Raw genomic sequence first — 18,461 nt, 5'->3', positions numbered from 1 at the left:
ATGGAACCCAGGTCCTCAGGAAGAGCAACAACTACTCTTAACTGCTAAGCTATCTCTTGATCCCCTTCAATCAATATTTAGTATTCACAGTTGCTAAGTTACGGGTTGGAGATCAATGGTAAAGTGTTTGCCTAGTGTAGTGGTTAGTTCTTTCAACTTCACAACGAGCTAATGACCTAGGAAGAGAGACCCTTAAACGGAGAACTGCCTCCACTAGACTTGTCTGTGGGCATGTCTATGGAAAGTTTCCTGATTGTTCATTGAGTAGGAGGGCCCCACCCACTGTTGGTCTTGGGATGTATAAGAAATGTAGCGAAACAGGCCAGTATGGAGCTTTCCATCTTTGTCTCTGCTACAGTTCTGCCTTGGCTCTCCTCACTGATGGACTGATTGTAAGCTCTATACTGAAACAAACCCTTTTTACTCCCAAACCCCAGTTTCAGTCACTATTTTATTAAAACAACAAAAAGAAAACTAGGACACAAAGCACAAGTAGAGCCCTGTGAGGTGTAATCCCCAGCACCACCATTCCCAAAAAGCAAACCTTGAAAAAAAAAAAAACTCTATTAAATCCTTTTATATTATTAGCAACTTTTAAATTTTTATTGTGTGTGTGTGTGTGTGTGTGTATACCCACGTATGTAAGCTCACAGAATACATGTGGAGGTCAGAGGACAAACTAAGGGAGTTGGTTCTCCTTTGACCACATAGATACCATAGATGAAATTCAAGTCATGAAGGTGGCAAGCTCCTTGATTTGCTGAGCCACTTCATGGCACATTTTATGATTACTGTTGTTGTTATTATTACCGTTGTTGTTATTTATTATTATTATTATTACTATTATTATTATTAATGAAGGGTAGGTTAGCCATAGCACGCATGAGGTGGTCAGAAGACAAATCTATGTATTCAGTTCTTCCTATTTTTGTGTGTGTTCTAAGGATTGAACTTGGATATCCAGGTTTACACAGCAAGTACCTTACCTGCTGAGTCATCCTGCCAATCCTTTGTACCAACTTTAATGTGTTGCATACTTTACTACAGGGAAGCTTAGTGATGGGCATATGTTAGGATTGTGCTAAATTATTTTTCCTAACTGTTTTGGTTATAGCTTTGATGCTGGGGACAAAAATCAGGTCCTCACATAGTCAAGCACTATAGTACTGAGCTATACCACAGCCCTAAAATAAAGTGCTTTAAAAACAAAAAGAAAAGAAAATAGGTGCTGGGGATAAAGTTCAGAGGCTGACAATTTGCCCAGAATGCATGAAGTTGTGGGTTCAATCCCAAGAACTGGGAGAAGAAAAAGAGAGAACCAGATGATGCAGGCCTGGAATCTCGGTTACATAGAAGGTTATATACAACAAGAAGATCTCAAGTTCAAAGCCTGCCTGGACTACAACTACTTCAAAGCCAGTCTGGACAACTTAGTGAGACCCTGATGAAAGTAAATTGAAAGGGGCTGAGGCTAAACCTGAGTGGGGAGTGCTGGCCTAGGCATAAGTGAAGCCCTAAGTTCTATTCCTAGTACCAGGAACAGAGAAATACTCCTTAAATTAAATGATAATAATTTTTAAGGTAATAATTTGCTACTCTTTAATAATGGAATGATAAATATCTGTAAGTAGATATTTTCTTAGACCTTTACATGTACATTAATAATTCATTCTGTAAGTTTTTCCAATTGAATTTAAAAATTTAGTCTTATCCCTATTCTTGCTATAGTCATAACCTTACCTTGATTATCTGCTCAGATTCCCGAGTGCGGGTAAACACACCCACAGCAACCACTAATACTTCTTATGTTTGTGTGGGAGGCATTTAGGTATACACACAACCATGCATGTATACAGAGATCAGAGAATGGTATCAAACTACCTTATTCCCTCTAGATTCTCTCACTAAACCCACAGCTAGGCCGGCAGACAACAACCCCAGCAATCCTCCTGTCTCTACTGTACACCCTCAAAGATGAGTTACAGGTACAGAGCCACGTCTAGCTTTTAATGTCAACACATTAAAAGGGGATTTTGAACTCAGATCCTCATGCTTATACAACGAGTACTCTTACTGATTAAGCCATCTTCCCAGGCACTTAAATGGCCATTTTTAAACATTTCTTACTCTTGATTTGGGTGGCTACAATAAATGCCTATTTAAAAAAAACAAAACACAAAGTCTTTTTCAGTAAAGAAATCCACATGGAAATACACAGTTAAGATGGCATGGCATTTAGAATTTACTCCCACAAAAACAAACCAACTCAAATCTAGTGATGGTGGTGCATGCCTGTAATCCCAGCACTTGGGAGACAGAGACAGGTGGATCTCAAGTGAGTTCAAGGCCATCCTGGTCCACAAAGTGAGTTCCAGGACAGCCAGGACTGTTACACAGAGAACCCTGTCTCAAAAAAAAAACGAAACAAACAAAAAACCCAAATCAACCCAAAACACTATAATGAGAATTAATCAAAGTTGACTGAATAGGTAATCACTGAGGGCAATTAGACAAATATTGCCTAAATTAATATTCATCCTCTAAAGAGTCTATAATTTTAAAAAAATCTCATTATTTTAATATTCTTAAAGAGCTTTTCTTTAAATACTAAGAAAAATCCATAAACCTCCCAGCATGTTTCTTTGCTAACATCTTAATATACTAACAGGGTTTTGTCTCCAGGTCAACACAAGGTAGGCTACTACAGACAATGGGCACACTGCAGGTACAAAAAAAAAAAATGGCAGAAAGTAAGAACATCTTAACTATGGAAGTATATTTCACATTCCATTACTGTTTTTCAAGCATTTTAATAGTTAGCAAAAGGGATGAGGGTCTTCTAAATACAACTCATCAAAAAAAAAAAAAAAAAAAAAAACAAGATTCAACCAACACATACTTACTTGGTATGGGAAGCACAACAGAAGGTGGAGGCTGACCATGTCCTTGAGGAACAGGAAGTCTCATACTATGGCCAGGGCCTGGGCCTGGGCCGGGACCAGGACCAGGGCCAGGACCAGGGCCTGGGCCTGGACCTGGCATTGGAGGCATTAACATTCCGGGAGGTGGTGGAGGAGGAAGCCCAGGAGGAGGGGGTGGGAAAGGAATCATACTTGGCAGAGCAACTTCATCAACAACTAGAGGATCATTTCCATGATCAAACTGACAAAGGTCACCAAGTACACAAAATCCTCTTTCTGTAAGAATTAAAATTAAAGAAACAAAAACAAAAACCTTATTACGATCTACTTAGAGTTCAAAGAATAAAACAAATTCCAGAAAACTCAACATCCTAATTTACATTGTAGTTTTTTTCTAAGACGTGGAACAATCTCCTTAGGGCTCGCCTGTTAGTGACCATACAACCTTGAGGTAGAGGCAAGCACAGTCTGTGCTCTCTGAGATTATGACGTATTGAAATTTTACAACACACAGGCTACTAAGTGGCTACTATAGATTAACCAAATTGTTAAATTTTTATAAAAAAAATAAGTGTGGTAGTGACTCCTGTAGTCCTAGCACTCTAGAGGCTGAGGCAGGAGGATTGCAAGTTTGAGGCCAGCCTGAGTTACATGCATATGTGAGGGAAGTCTTGGCTACATAACAAGATACTCATTTCAAAAAAAAAAAGGTTTTAGGGTTTTTTAAATAATAAAAAAACTAGATAGTTTACCAAATGTCCATTTACCAAAGGTTTGATAGAAAGGAATAAAAGTCTTAAACTAATCATTTATTTCAATGATCTATTTCACAGTATTATTTTAAAGTGACCATTCTTGATATATATATGGCTTAAATTAAAAATACTCAAGTAGATAGAAGAAATGAATCATAATGTTCTAGATACAACAAAATAATTATAGTTGGCAATTGTTTTCAAATAGTTGATAGAGAAGATCATGAGCATTCCCAACATCAAGAAATAAGTTTGAGGTTATAAACATGCTAGTTACCCTGATTTGATTACTATATACAGTATACATGTGCTGAAATCTTGTTGTATGCTATAACTATGTATAGTATTCATCAATTTAAACAAGATTTTAACATTAAATTTCTATAAGGCAAGGTAAACAAGGCTATTTATTGTAGAACTGCTTATAACTGAAAATGCTAGAAAGGACCTAAGTGCATATTTATGATAAATGGGTTAAACATATTTTCATACATATAGAATACTACAGAAGAGCCTCAAAAACAACGAAGGAAGTTCTTTACATGTCAGTATGGAGTTATTTTCAAGAAACTGTAAGTGAAAACACATGGTGTATTAAGAAAACACCAGTATTCACATAAATAAAGTAAGGCAAATTGCTGAGGAGCACCCATGCCATATCTGCAACACTTGCTTTCCTAGATGGGAACAGCACATACAAAGAGAAGGCAATCTTTACCATCATAATCTCTGCAGCGCCTCTTTGGTGGTGGGTTTCGACCAAAAGAATTGGAAGAGCTATGATTGTTATAGTAATTAGACCAGCTCTCGGTTGTGTTTTCAGAATGGTGAGCAGGTGCGATCACAGTGACAGTGCTGGGAATAGACTGTGCCCCAGAGGAGTACTGCTCAGAAGAGTTTGCAGGAGGAGCAGACACAGGCACATAGGAGCTCTCCAGGTCATTTCTTTCACTCTTAAACTTTGATCTTTCCCTGTGTTCTGTTTTAGAGAGAGAAAGAAAACAAGAGAGGTCACATATTTACATATTTAAACTACACTTCTCTCAGATCAACAATGCTGAAAACATCAGCCTACACTTACTGAAAGATCCACACCCTAAGCACATTCACTAGTAGCATATTCTAAAAGCAGGAACATTGCCACCTCGGCATATCTCAACAGACTTGTGAAAACAGGTTTTACACTATCACCAACAAGGGCACTGACAGAGATAGGTCAGTTTTCCCACTGGCATTTTAGTATTTTTCTTTTTATAAACACTGGGCAACCTCATAGCAAGTCAATTCAATTACTTTCAGGGAAAACCAACAAAACAAAAGACAACCTTTTTATACTCAAGTGCTGTTGTCAGTCACTAATTAAAAAGACATTTGTATCAATTATAAAAATGATTTAAATCTTTATATATATATACATACATATATATATATACATATACTATAATAATTTAGGAATAACTTTTAAAAATGGCCTTAATTCCAAGGGTATACAAGATTAGCACTGTCTTTGTAAGAGATCAATATCCAGCTTTTGGAGACAATTCCAGTTTTCCCATTTCTCCCACCTCTGTCAAGTAAGCTTTGGGGGCTGTCGCCTACTCACCAACACTCCTGTTTGGATCTCGGTCTTTGCTGCGGCCCCTGCTGCGGCTCCTACTCCGACTCAAGCCTCGGCTCTTACTCCGGCTCTTGCTCCTGCCCCTTCTCCAGTCATACTTCTCACGATACAGCTCATTCCGCTCGTAGTACCGCTCATAGTCTCTCCACTTGCCATCTTCTCTTTTCTTCTCACGAGTCCTATAATACACAGATATAAAAGCCATACGTAGACTCTAGAAATGAGATCTGTACGCAAGTCCAGAGAATAAAATACTCTCTTTAAGTCACCACAATTCATAATGTCTATTTTAGAATGCCTCAAAACTACCACTAATTCTTCTAACCATTATTAAAAGGGGGAAGGGCTTTCCACTTCAAGAACACAGGGTAGGGAGAAACGAAAAAGAAGAGGTAAAACCAAGGTATGAGGAAAAGTGGGGGAGAAGACAGAAATCAGAAAGACAAAGAGTAGAAGGCTCAAAACAAGTCTTCCTAAACAAAGACCACCTTGTGAGCAAAGGTGAACATTTCTGCCAAACGATACCTCTTTTGGCATATGCTAGCATGAACAATTTTAACACGGAGCACCCCTAAACAAATGGAACACTTCATTATAATTCTCGGAGGAGACTGCTCCCACCCCTGTGCTCTTGGGGAAAGCAAATAATGACTGTTTTTCAGACACAGAAGCTAAGACAACAGCAAAAGACAGAATGGAAAGAAGGCAACACTCTTACCCTTGTTGCTTTAGAGGACATTGGGACAAAAACCATTAATGCTATGCAACTAACTTTGCACACTGAAACGACTTTCATATCTTACTATTCAGAGACAAATACAAACCTTCGCTCACTGGATTCTGAACGACTCTTCTGGGGACTAGGATATTTCTTCTTTCTACCATCTCGTTCTTCTTCTGCTGGCTCTTGAAATACCTGTGAGATTTGTTAAAAATAAGATCAGCTCCTTGCTGGGCAATGGTTGCATACACCTTTAATCAGAAGGCAGAGGCAGGCAGATACTTGTGAGTTCTAAGCCAGCCTGTTATACAGAGTGAGTTCCAGGACAGCCAGAGAGAGACAGAGAAACCTTGTCTCAAAAACCCCATCCCAAAAGAGACCAGTTTCTCTATAAATTATAAAACTCAGATAAACGATAACTCTTTCTAGTATAAGAGAGGGCATAAATATACTGAATGCTGTGGCCTGACTCTGGCCCCACACACTTGTAATTCCAACAACTAAGAGGTAAAGGTGGGGCATCCCAAGACCCTGTCTCAAAACAAACAAAAGAAAACTCACCCCTCCCCTCAAAAACAAAGATAAACACTCAAGTTATATCATTTATTGACAGATCATTAGATATGTACTTAACATTCTGTTTTAAGCCATTTCCAAAACAAAAAAAAAAAGTAAAAAGCAGGCTCACATTAATTCAAAACAGGGTATGTTGCCTGGCTTTGGTGGTACAATCACATGATTGAGACAAAAAGATTATTATGTTTAAGGCCAACCTGTCTTTATTATTATGTTTAAAGCCCTGTCTTTAAAAAAAAAAAAAAAAGTCAGGTCTGGTAGCTCATACTTGTCACCTCTACATTTGAAAGGGCTGAGGCAGAAGGACTGCCGATAATGTTAAAGCTAGCCTATCAATATAATGAGTTCCTGCCCCCCCAGAGCTAAACAACAAGGCTTTTATATTTTAATTTTTTTAAAAAAATAGTAATATGTATTTTTTTAAAAGCAGCATGCCAACTTTGATGTTGACTTAGAATAGATAACTGTATTATAAGAATAAGCATGTCATTCTCTAAACCAAGACTGGATAACTAGCAATCATTAAGGACAATACAATACAATAGTTTATATCTTCTTAATTTCAAACAACAATAAAACTGGGAATTGTGGTGCACACCCTTTAATCCCAGCACTGGAGAGAGAAAGGCAGGCGGATCTCTGTGATTTGAGGCTGGCCTGGTTTACATATCAAGATTCAGAACAGCCAGGAATAAAAGAGACCCTGCCTCAAAAAACCAAAAATATAAAATAAACAAAACTTAATTAATAAAGTTTGGGCTGTGGTGGCTGTGCAAGCCTGAAACCCAGCCCAGTCTATCTAGCAAGAGCTTGTCTCAAATCAGAATAAGTAAGTTAGTTTGGGCCAGGTATGGTAAACATGCAAAAGCAATCCTATTGAGCACTTTGGAGACTAAGACAGAAGAATCATGAATTCAAGGCAACCTTGGATATCATAAGACCCTCAAAATTAAAACAAACAAACAAAACAAAAAGGGGGGGGGGCGGGGAGCCCGGGGCCTAGCTCAGTAGCAGAATGCCTGCATAGCAAGCACAAGGCTTTGGGTTTGTGATTCTCAGCACCACATACAAATGAATCAAATTTTTAAGAACTAAACTAATTTCCAGATAATGCATAAGCTTCTTACTTATTAATATCAAAATCAGAAAATGAGTGAATGGACCAGAAGGAAACAATTTAAGAAAATGCAGACAGCATAGTAATGGCAGCCACAATATGACAGCAGAGACTATACACACTCATCCAGCTGGATCCAAAAGTCCATTTCCTCTAGCAATTTACAAGGAACATAATGATACATTAATCCACCAAGAAGCAACAAGCTGAATCTAGATAATAAAAACCCCAAAGAACAAATAGGGTTTCTTCACAAATTAAAATCTTGGGAAGTTTGGTAAAAAGGAACAAATGCTGTATGCAGCATAAACTACAGCACACATCTTCTATTGTTTTTCAGCACCAGGATGAGCTGTGTCAATGGTCCAAATTCTCTTGCCTGTTTCCCCTGTGGCCAATAATCTAATTATAAATACAACTGGCAGTACAATGCAGCTGAGGCTCAAGAAGTTAAGATGACTAATCCTGAGATTTGTTTCTGACCAAGTCATTCACTGTAAAAGCAGCAACTGAGCGGATGAGGAATTCAACCTTTACATTTACGTGTAGCTGTATGAGCTAGTGTTTATACCAGTAATCACAAATCTTAGGGACAAGAAGTACCAGACAACTGCCAATCATATTAGCCACTTTTCAGTTTTCAAAATTAGGATTTATTACAAAGATACTCCAAATGGAACTTAGTAATGATTTTTTTTAACTCTTCTTTTAAGACAAAATAGAATTTTTAAAGAAGATTTATTTTTGTGTGAGTTCCTGCATATATGAATATGTCCCATATGAGTGGATGGTACCTGGAGAGGCTAGAAGGTTCCCTAGAGCTGGAGTTGCAGGTGTACCATCTAATGTGGGAGTTGGGAAGCTTACGAAGAATGGCAATGCTCTATCAACTGAGCCCTCATCTCTTCAACTCCAAGTGAGTATCACTTTTGTTAATATTCAAATCAATTGTCATTGAAACAGATTCTCCTAAGTCAGTGAATACCTGATCTGATTATAGAAAAAGGCTGTCATTAAAAAAATGTTATAAAACATTTAACCTATACCAAATATCATAAATTATATACCATAAAGCACGAAAGAAAAATTTTTGTACTATATGCAAGGAAGATCTCCATTTTTCCTGCTTGAAAAGACACCAAAAACCTCACTAGCCTACTTTTTAAAGACTTTTTGAGCCAGGCTCAGCAGTATACACCTTGAAGCCTAGCATTTGGAAAGTGGAGGCAGACAAATCAGGAGTTCAAGGCCTGCATGAAACCCTGCCTCAAAAAAATGTACGTTGGGGACTGGAGAGATTGCTCAGTGGTTAAAAGCACTGGTTATTCTTCCAGAGAACTTGGGTTCAATTCAGAGCACCCACAAGGCAACTCAAACCGCCTGTAACTCCAGTCCCAGAGGACCCAACACCCTCTTCTTGCCTCTGAGGGAATATATTCACTATATTCACTATATTCACATGGTGTACAGACATACATGTAGGCAGAATACCCAAACACATAAAATAATAATTTTAAAAAGTATACATAAAAAAATTATGGAGCACCATGTAAGAACAAAGTAAGTGATATAGTCTAAGCTGATCTTAATTTAAAAGTCACATTTTGTCAGATCAGTTCAGTTATATAGTATTTGATTAATAGCACTGGCTGCTCTTCCAGAGGACCTGAGTTTGATTCTCAGTACCCACATGATGGCTAACTGTCTTTAACTCAAGTTTCAAGGGCTCCAATACTCTCTTCAGGCACCACATACACATGGTACAGACATACATGGAGGCAAAACACCCATACGCAAAACAAAAATAAATCTCAAAAAATATTTAAAGTGAATCAGAAATGACAACTAAACAACACACAAATCCCAGAATGATTCCATACAAAAGGAAAAGAACAGACTATAAATAAGGAACACTGCTGGGTAAACTAATAAAACTGAAATAGTACATGACATCAAAATTAAATATATTGAAACTGATAATGGTGCTATAGTTATCCTAAAGCATGTGTGTGTATGTGTGTGTGTACACAGGTGGGGATACCACATGAGTGTATAAATGTAGAGGCTAAAAGTCTATGTCTGGTATATTCCTCTATGACTCCCCACCTTATTCTTTGATACAGGCTCTCTCTAAACCTGGAGCTCACTGGTACCACCAGACTGGTATCCAGCAAGCTCCAGGCATCCTCCAGGTTACTAGTGTTATAGGCATAACAGCTAGGGTTTTGTAAAGGGGGGGGGGGGACAGAATCTAAATGGCCCCCATGTTTACAGAGCAAGCACTTTACCAACTGAACAATCTCTCCAGCTTTTTATTGAGACAAGATGTCATGTATCCCTTGTTTCATCCTATTTATTGTCCTTGAATTCACTATATAGCCAAGGATGACAAATAAACTTCTGATTCCTCTAACCCTGCCACGCAAATGCTGGGATTACAAGCATGTACACCATCAAATATGATTTAATATGTTACTAGTGTTCAGACACAAATCTTTGTAGTTATTTGAGGCAGGTAAGAAGCTGTTTCAGCCAATAGCTTAGCAGAGTAAAGCCAGGCGGGAAATCCAAACAGATATATAGAGTAGGCAAAGTCAAGGAGATGCTCCCGTAGCTTGCTGAGACAGACACTAGAATGTTACCAGTAGGCCACCTTGTGGCGATACACAAATGAATAGAAATGGGTTAATTCAAGATATAAGAGTTAGCTAGGAACATGCCTAGTGTTGTAATTAATAAAGTTTTTGTGTGATTATTCGGGTCTGGGCAACCAGGAAACAAATGAATAGTCTCTGTTTACAGGTGTTTGACCAGCACTCTATAAACTAAGCTTAATCTCCAGCTCCTTAAAAAAATTCTTATTCCTAGAAATTGCAAAGAGATAAAGGGCTATGGTTTATGAGAGCAATGACTTTAAAAAAAAAATGTGGTGTGAGCATATAATGAAAGTATATGGGGCAAATCCTCAATAACACATTTAGGCAGGCATCATGAATGCTGTGGGTGCTACCTGGATAATTCTGATGTAAATTTACAATTATTTATAAATAAAAGATTTTTAAGTCATTCCGTTTGTAGAATAAAGTAAAATTTAAAAGTTGAAAAACAGGAGTCAGAGAGAGATAGACAGCAATTAAGAGCTACTCTTGCATAGGACCCAGGTTCAGTTCCCCGAACTCATATGGCAGCTTATAACTACTATAATTCTAGTTCCAGGAGATCCATCTTAGTTAGGGTTACTATGCTGTAATGAAACACCATGACCAAAAGCAATTTGGGGAAGGAAAAGGTTTACTTGGCTTACACTTCTACATCATAATATATCAATGAAGAAAGACAGGGTAGGAACCTAGAGATAAAAATGGATGCAGAGGCTATGGTGGAGTGCTGTTTACTATCTTGTTCAACATGGATTGCTCAGTCTGCTTTCTTATAGAACTTAGGACCACCATCCCAGGGGTGGTACCAACCCACAATGGGCTGGGTCCTCCCCAACCATCGCTAATTATGAAAATGTCCTACAGGCTTGTCTACAGCTGGATTATTATTTTTTTTTTCAAGACAGGGGTTCTCTCTGTGCAGCTTTGGAGCTTGTTCTGGCACTTGCTCTGTAGACCAGTCTGGCCTCAGACTCACAGAGATCTATCTGCCAAATGCTAGGATTAGAGGTGTGTACCACCAAATCCCACTCAGTGGTGCATCTACAACTAAATTTTATAGAGCCTTATTTCTTTTATTTATTTTTTATTTTGTTTTATGTTTATTTGTTTGTTTTTGATTTTCAAGGCAGGGGTTCTCTGTGGTTTTGGGTGCCTGTCCTGGAACTAGCATAGAGCCATTTTTCAATTGAGGTTCCCATTTCACCAGGGACTCTAGCCTGTGTAAGGCTGACAATAAACTAGCTAGCTCAGAATCCAACATCCCCTGTTAGCTTTTGTAGTCACCAATCATGCACACGGTGCAGACAGATACATAAAATAAAAATAAATCATTTTTTAGATTTATTTTATATGTACGAATGTTTTGATTGCATATATATCTGTGTATCATGTATGTCCTGAAACTGGAGTTCTAGATGATTGTGAACTGCTGTTTGTGGTGGGAATCAAATCCAGGTTCTCTACAAGAAAGTGCTTTTAACCACTAAGCCAACTTTATAGCTGATAAAAATAAAAAATATTTCTTTAATAAGTTGGAAGATATTTCTGTTCCTGGTACAGGACTAAAGACTACCTATATTTGTACATAAAAATCTCTTTTCCAGTTGGGTGGTAGTAATGCATGCTTTTAATCCCAGCACTCTAGAGGTAAAAGGCAAGAGGATCTCTGAGGTCACCTTCAACACAGACGACTAAAATTTTAGTTTAAATAAAGATGTATGTGCTGGGAGTGTAGTTCAGAGTGCGTTTTCCTGGCATATCTAAGGCCCTAGTTCAGTTCCCAGCACAGGGTATGGTAACATATGTAATGATACCACTCTGGAGGTGGATGCAGAAAGAGCAAAGCTCAAAGTTATCCTAGGCCTGGGATATATGAGACCCTATCTCAAAAAATAAAATAAAATATTTTTTTAAACTTATCCTACAACCAGGTGGTAGTGGCACACACCCTTAGTCCCAACACTGGATCTCTGAGGTCGAGGCCAGTCTGGTCTCCATAGCAAGTTCCAGGATAAACAGAACTACACAGAAAAACCCTGTCTCAAAAATTAAACTAACAAACCTCTTTTCCACATTCTTATCAAATATTGTTTGCTTTATATAGAAAAGGAACTATAAATGAAAGCTATGATGTTTCTTTATTGGTTCAAGCAAGCAATTAGGTTGGTATCTTTTTAAAATTATGTTGTGGGAGTGGGTACGTGCATATGCGTGCAGGTGCCCACAGAGGCCAAAGGCATTACGTGCCCTGGGGCTGGAGTTACATGGTTATAAGCCACCACCAGATGAACGTGCTTGGAACCAAACTCACGACCTCTGCAAGAGCAATATGCTCTGTCAACTTCTTAACTACTGAGCCATCTTTCTAGCCCATTAGCTCGGTATCTTTAATCATGTTTGTATACTTTAACAATATTTCTGTTTATTTTTCTAATGTTGACAGTGTAGTTAAAAGAGTAAATCATTTCTCTGTATATGTGTCAGTATATTATCTAATGATTTATCTTGGAAGTTTCATGAATACTTTCATTTAAGCCTCTGTATGTAACCAAATTTTCCTCTTTTAGAAACCACTGGGTTTCTCTGAAGGCTGAAGAAATAGCTCTACAGTTACTTGCTGTTTGATCACAAGGACCTGAGATCAGATGCCGGCACCCACATGAATGTGGCATCCTGTTCACATCTGAAACCCAACACTGAAAAGCAAATTATTAGGGCTTGCTGGTTTGTAGCCTAGCTAAGAAAATCCACCTCTAGGTGTAGGGAGAAACCATGCCTGAAAAAAAAATTTCTGGATGGGCACGGTCGATAAGTTCAAGGTCAGCCAGGCTACACAGTAAGACCAGACCCTGTCTAAAAAAAACAAAACAAACAAAAAACCACAACACAAAGAAACAAAAATAAAAATAATTTAAACTTGAGAATCCTGGTAACAAAATCTAAGAAGTGTGTGTATTACCTCTTCTTTAATTTCTTCTTTTTCTTGGACTAGTGGTTTTGGCTCAGGTTTAACTGGTTCCAATGGTGGAAGGTAGTTTTTAGTATAAAGACTTTCAAATAGCTTGTCCACAAAACCTGAAGTCTCTAAAGAGAAAAAAAAAAAAATATTTAAATGTTATACAAACAAAAATGCAAAGTTTAAACATTGTTGCCAATGCTTTTAGATGAACAAGGTATCTTCAAAGCTGCTGTCAGGCTTTTAAAACCAAGACTTACCTTAAAGGAACAGACATCCCCACTTGAAGAGGTTTTGTTTCTTTTTAAATCCTTCAAACATAATTGCATGTGTTCAAATGAAATAAGTGTAAGATTTTGTTGCTTAAGAACAAAAGATTAGAAACAAAGTTTCTATAAGCAAGAGATTAACAAATTATCAAATAAGAGATTACAAAATTTCTCTTGACCTATTAAGAATATCAGATCTAAAGATATAAACTAATACTTAGTGTGTTTATCTGTTCAAAGAAACCAAAATGACAAACTGTGTACTGTAGGTGAAAAAGAAGCCTATGTAGAATAGGAAGAAGTAATCTCATAGTATAACCTTATGTGTTGGATAGACTGCAAAGACCGAATTAGGTAGGTTTGAATGGGTTGAAATCAGTATCTGTATTTGACTCAACTCCATGTTTTGGACTATTTGAAACTTCCTCTGACAAACAAAATAAGAGAAACAGGTAGTTTTGCTGAAAACACAAATGTAAAAATATTTCTAGCTTTACTCTAATTAAATGTAACTTTCATTGGTTCCCCTTAGGTTCCCCTAAGGAACACCTAAAGGGGTATTGCTCAGTGGCAGAGGGCTTGCCCTGATGGTTCAATTCCCAACTCAAGGGAGTGTTGGGTATTTCGAAGGCATCACGTGGGATCTGCTGATACCACAATTATGATGTATTTTACATTTCTAAAATGCCAACTACTTTTATCTCAGAAAAGCATCTTCAGACAAACTCCTTTACAATACTAACTTTATAACTAAACTTTTTTTTCAAAATGGCAAAACTTTTAGCTGAAGTAGAACATGGTTCATACTTTTAATACTATAATCAGGAGGGTGGGTGGAAGAATCACCTGCCTAGACTACTTAATGAGTTCCAGGGCAGCCTGTACTAGAGTGATATCCCCACAAAAGGATAAATAAATAAATAAAATAAAAAAATAAATAACACAACCCAGGGGCTAGACAGATGGTTCAGCAATTAAGGGAGCTTGTTTGCTGCTCTTACAGAAGAGTCAGGTTTGGTTCCAGAAACCCCATAGCTGCTCATAACCACCCATAACTGAGTTCCAAGGGAGCTGGAAACCTGTAGTGGCCTCTACAGGCACCAGGCAGGCACACAACACACTGACATATGTGCAAGCAAAACACTCATTTGTATAAAATAAAAATAACTTTTAAAAAACTAAAAATATAGTTGGAGATGTAGTTGAGTGTTCACTATGTAGAAAATCCCGGGTTTAATCAACAGTAAGCCAAGCTTAGTGAGTCATGCCTGCAATCCCAGTATTACAGAGGTAGAGGCAAGAACAGGAGTTCACAAAAGTCTAAGGTCATCTTCTAATACATGACAAGTTCAAGAATACCCTGTGCTATATGAGTCCCTATCAACAATGAAACACATAAGAAAAAAATAAAACTGTTAACTTGTTGACTGTAACATATAACTTTAAGGTAATAAATTAAGACTCTTCAAAACATTTTATAAACAACTTTCTTCATACTCTTGTATTTTCACACATACCTCTTTTGTAATTTGAAAGACAGTTCAATACGGATGGATGGATGGATAGATGGATGGATGGATGGATGGATGAAAACAAAAAATAGGGCTAATGAGTGGGTTTAATGAGTAAAGGCCATTACCACAAAGCTGCTGACCTAACTCCAATCTCCATGACCCACATTGTAGGAGAGAAACCACTCCTGAAAGTTGTCCTCTGACCTCCAAATGCATGCTATGGCACATATACACATACAAAATAAATAAATGAATGCAATTTTTCAAAATCTATATAACAAATGCTGTTGGTTTCAAGAAAAGGAAAAGCAAACAAAGAAAAAGCAGATAAACTGGCAAATATATAGGGTGTAACAAGTGCCATGAAAAAAATAAGGCACTTGGGCATGGTGGTACCTGCCTTTAATCCCAGTACTCGGGAGACACAAGGCAAGCAGATGTTATGAGTTTAAAGTCAGCCAGGGATATATAGTGAGAGTCTTTCTTAAAAGGGGAATAAAGCAGGCTGGAGATGGACAGATGGCTCAGATGTTAAGAACACTGGCTGCTCTTCCAGAGGTCCTGAGTTCAATTTCCAGCAACCACACAGTGGCTCATAACCATTATGAGATCTGCTACTCTCTTTTGGCATGCAGGTGTACATGCAGACAGAATACTATATATAATAAATAAAAGCTAAAAAAAAAAAAGGGAATAGAGCATCACTGAGAGGAGGAAAGGGTAACTGGAATATGGGACAACCACATTATACAAACTACACTGGGGAAAGCTGTCAAGACGACATTTGAAGAAATCAAAAGGACATGAGAAAGAATCTTCCAGGCAAACAAAAAACACAGCCAAGGGCTCTGAGTAAGGACACGCTCACTGACGTTCAAAGACAGAGAGGTGGGCAGTGTGGTGTAGAGGAAGACTGGGTAAGGGTGGGATAGGGCAGGAACTATCAAGGAAACAGCAAGAAAAACTTCCTGCAATTTCTGTTTGGTTGGAGGATGTTGGTAAAAAGACAGCCCAGGCTATGAAGTAAAGGGCAACTGATCTTCTGATCCTCCTGCTTCCAACTCCCAAGTGTTGAGTCATAGGCAAGCACCTCATGTCCAACTGAAAATGGGAAGTTAAAGGTACAAAAAGAAGAGAATCATACTCATTCTTCTTGGACCTCAAGATACCGCAGCCAAGAGAGCAAGAACATTAGGTTCTCTGTATTATATTAACAGCAAGAGTACATAGTTTCCGGGATGGGGAGATAGTTCTTTTTTTTTTAAGATTTTATTTATTTATTTATTATGTATACAGTGTTCTGTATATGATAAAAGTATTGGAGCGATTAGGGATACAAGGGTCATACCTAAATATAATAAAAGCTATATACAGCAAACCGACAGCTAACATCAAATTAAACGGAGAGAAACTCAAAGCCATCCCGCTAAACTCAGGAACACGACAAGGCTGTCCACTCTCGCCATACCTCTTCAATATAGTCCTTGAAGTTCTAGCAATAGCAATAAGACAACATAATGGGATCAAGGGGATTCGAATTGGAAAGGAAGAAGTTAAGCTTTCGTTATTTGCAGATGATATGATAGTGCACATAAGCGACCCCCAAAACTCCACCAAAGAACTCCTACATCTGATAAACACCTTTAGTAATGTGGCAGGATGCAAGATCAACTCCAAAATATCAGTCGCCCTCTTATACACAAAGGATATGGAAGCAGAGAGGGAAATCAGAGAAGCATCACCTTTCATGATAGCCACAAACAGCATAAAATATCTTGGGGTAAATCTAACCAAGGAAGTGAAAGATCTATTTGACAAGAACTATAAGACATTGAAGAAAGAAATTGAAGAGGATACCAGAAAATGGAAGGACCTCCCTTGCTCTTGGATTGGGAGGATCAACATAGTAAAAATGGCAATTCTACCAAAGGCAATTTATAGATTCAATGCAATCCCCATCAAGATCCCATCAAAATTCTTCACAGATCTGGAGAGGACAATAATCAACTTTATATGGAAAAACAAAAAACCCAGGATAGCCAAAACAATCCTATACAATAAAGGATCTTCTGGAGGCATTACCATCCCTGACTTCAAACTCTATTACAGAGCTACAGTAATGAAAACAGTGTGGTACTGGCATAAAAACAGAGAAGTCGACCAATGGAATCGTATAGAAGACCCGGATTTTAACCCACAAACCTATGAACACCTCATTTTCGATAAAGGAGCTAAAAGTATACAATGGAAGAAAGAAAGCATCTTCAACAAATGGTGCTGGCACAACTGGATGTCAACCTGTAAAAGAATTAAAATAGACCTATATCTATCACCATGCACAAAACTCAAGTCCAAATGGATTAAAGACCTCAATATCAGCCCGAACACACTGAACCTGATAGAAGAGAAAGTGGGAAGTACCCTACAACAGATGGGCACAGGAGATCGCTTCCTAGGTGTAACCCCAGCAGCACAGACATTAAGGGCAACATTGAATAAATGGGACCTACTAAAACTGAGAAGCTTCTGTAAAGCAAAGGACACTGTCACTAAGACACAAAGGCAACCTACTGACTGGGAGAAGATCTTCACCAACCCCGCAACAGACAAAGGTCTGTTCTCCAAAATATATAGAGAACTCAAGAAACTAGACTTTAAAATGCTAAGTAACCCAATTAAAAAATGGGGCACTGAACTGAACAGAGAATTCTCAACAGAAGAAGTTCAAATGGCCAAAAGACACTTAAGGTCATGCTCAACCTCCTTAGCAATCAGGGAAATGCAAATCAAAACAACTTTGAGATATCATCTTACACCTATCAGAATGGCTAAAGTCAAAAACACCAATGATAGCCTTTGCTGGAGAGGCTGTGGAGGAAGGGGTACCCTCATCCATTGCTGGTGGGAATGCTATCTTGTGCAGCCACTGTGGAAATCAGTGTTTCGGTCTCTCAGGAAATTCGGGATCAACCTACCCCTGGACCCAGCAATCCACTCTTGGGAATATAGCGAAGAGATGCCCTATCATATGACAAGAGCATTTGTTCAACTATGTTCATAGCAGCATTATTTGCAATAGCCAGAACCTGGAAACAACCTAGATGCCCTTCAATGGAAGAATGGATGAAGAAAGTATGGAATATATACACATTAGAGTACTACGCTGCGGTAAAAAACAATGACTTCTCGAATTTTGCATGCAAATGGATGGAAATAGAAAACACTATCCTGAGTGAGGAATCCCAGACCCAAAAAGATGAACATGGGATGTACTCACTCATAATTGGTTTCTAGCCATAAATAAGGGTCACGGAGACTACAATTGGTGAACCTAAAGAAGCTAAATAAGAAGGT

At 38.1% G+C, this 18,461-nt stretch overlaps 1 protein-coding gene across 2 annotated transcripts in view; it reads right to left on the bottom strand.

The window, feature by feature from the left end:
• LOC121442245 (RNA-binding protein 27) overlaps nt 1-18,461 on the bottom strand; it is a 72,821-nt gene that overhangs the window by 35,859 nt on the left and 18,501 nt on the right. For both annotated transcript variants that reach the window (XM_041643710.1, XM_041643712.1), the window contains exons 3-7: nt 13,328-13,452; nt 6,119-6,210; nt 5,280-5,473; nt 4,395-4,655; nt 2,904-3,197 (exon numbers count right to left, since the gene is read on the bottom strand). In XM_041643710.1, the coding sequence (XP_041499644.1) occupies nt 2,904-3,197; nt 4,395-4,655; nt 5,280-5,473; nt 6,119-6,210; nt 13,328-13,452 (966 nt within the window). The remainder of the gene's footprint in view (nt 1-2,903; nt 3,198-4,394; nt 4,656-5,279; nt 5,474-6,118; nt 6,211-13,327; nt 13,453-18,461) is intronic.

The sequence above is a fragment of the Microtus oregoni genome, unplaced genomic scaffold, assembly GCF_018167655.1.
Source record: "Microtus oregoni isolate MIOR12 unplaced genomic scaffold, Mior012 000088F_ref0000325, whole genome shotgun sequence".
Classification (NCBI taxonomy): domain Eukaryota; kingdom Metazoa; phylum Chordata; class Mammalia; order Rodentia; family Cricetidae; genus Microtus; species Microtus oregoni.
This window is presented reverse-complemented; position numbering and strand designations above follow the sequence as displayed.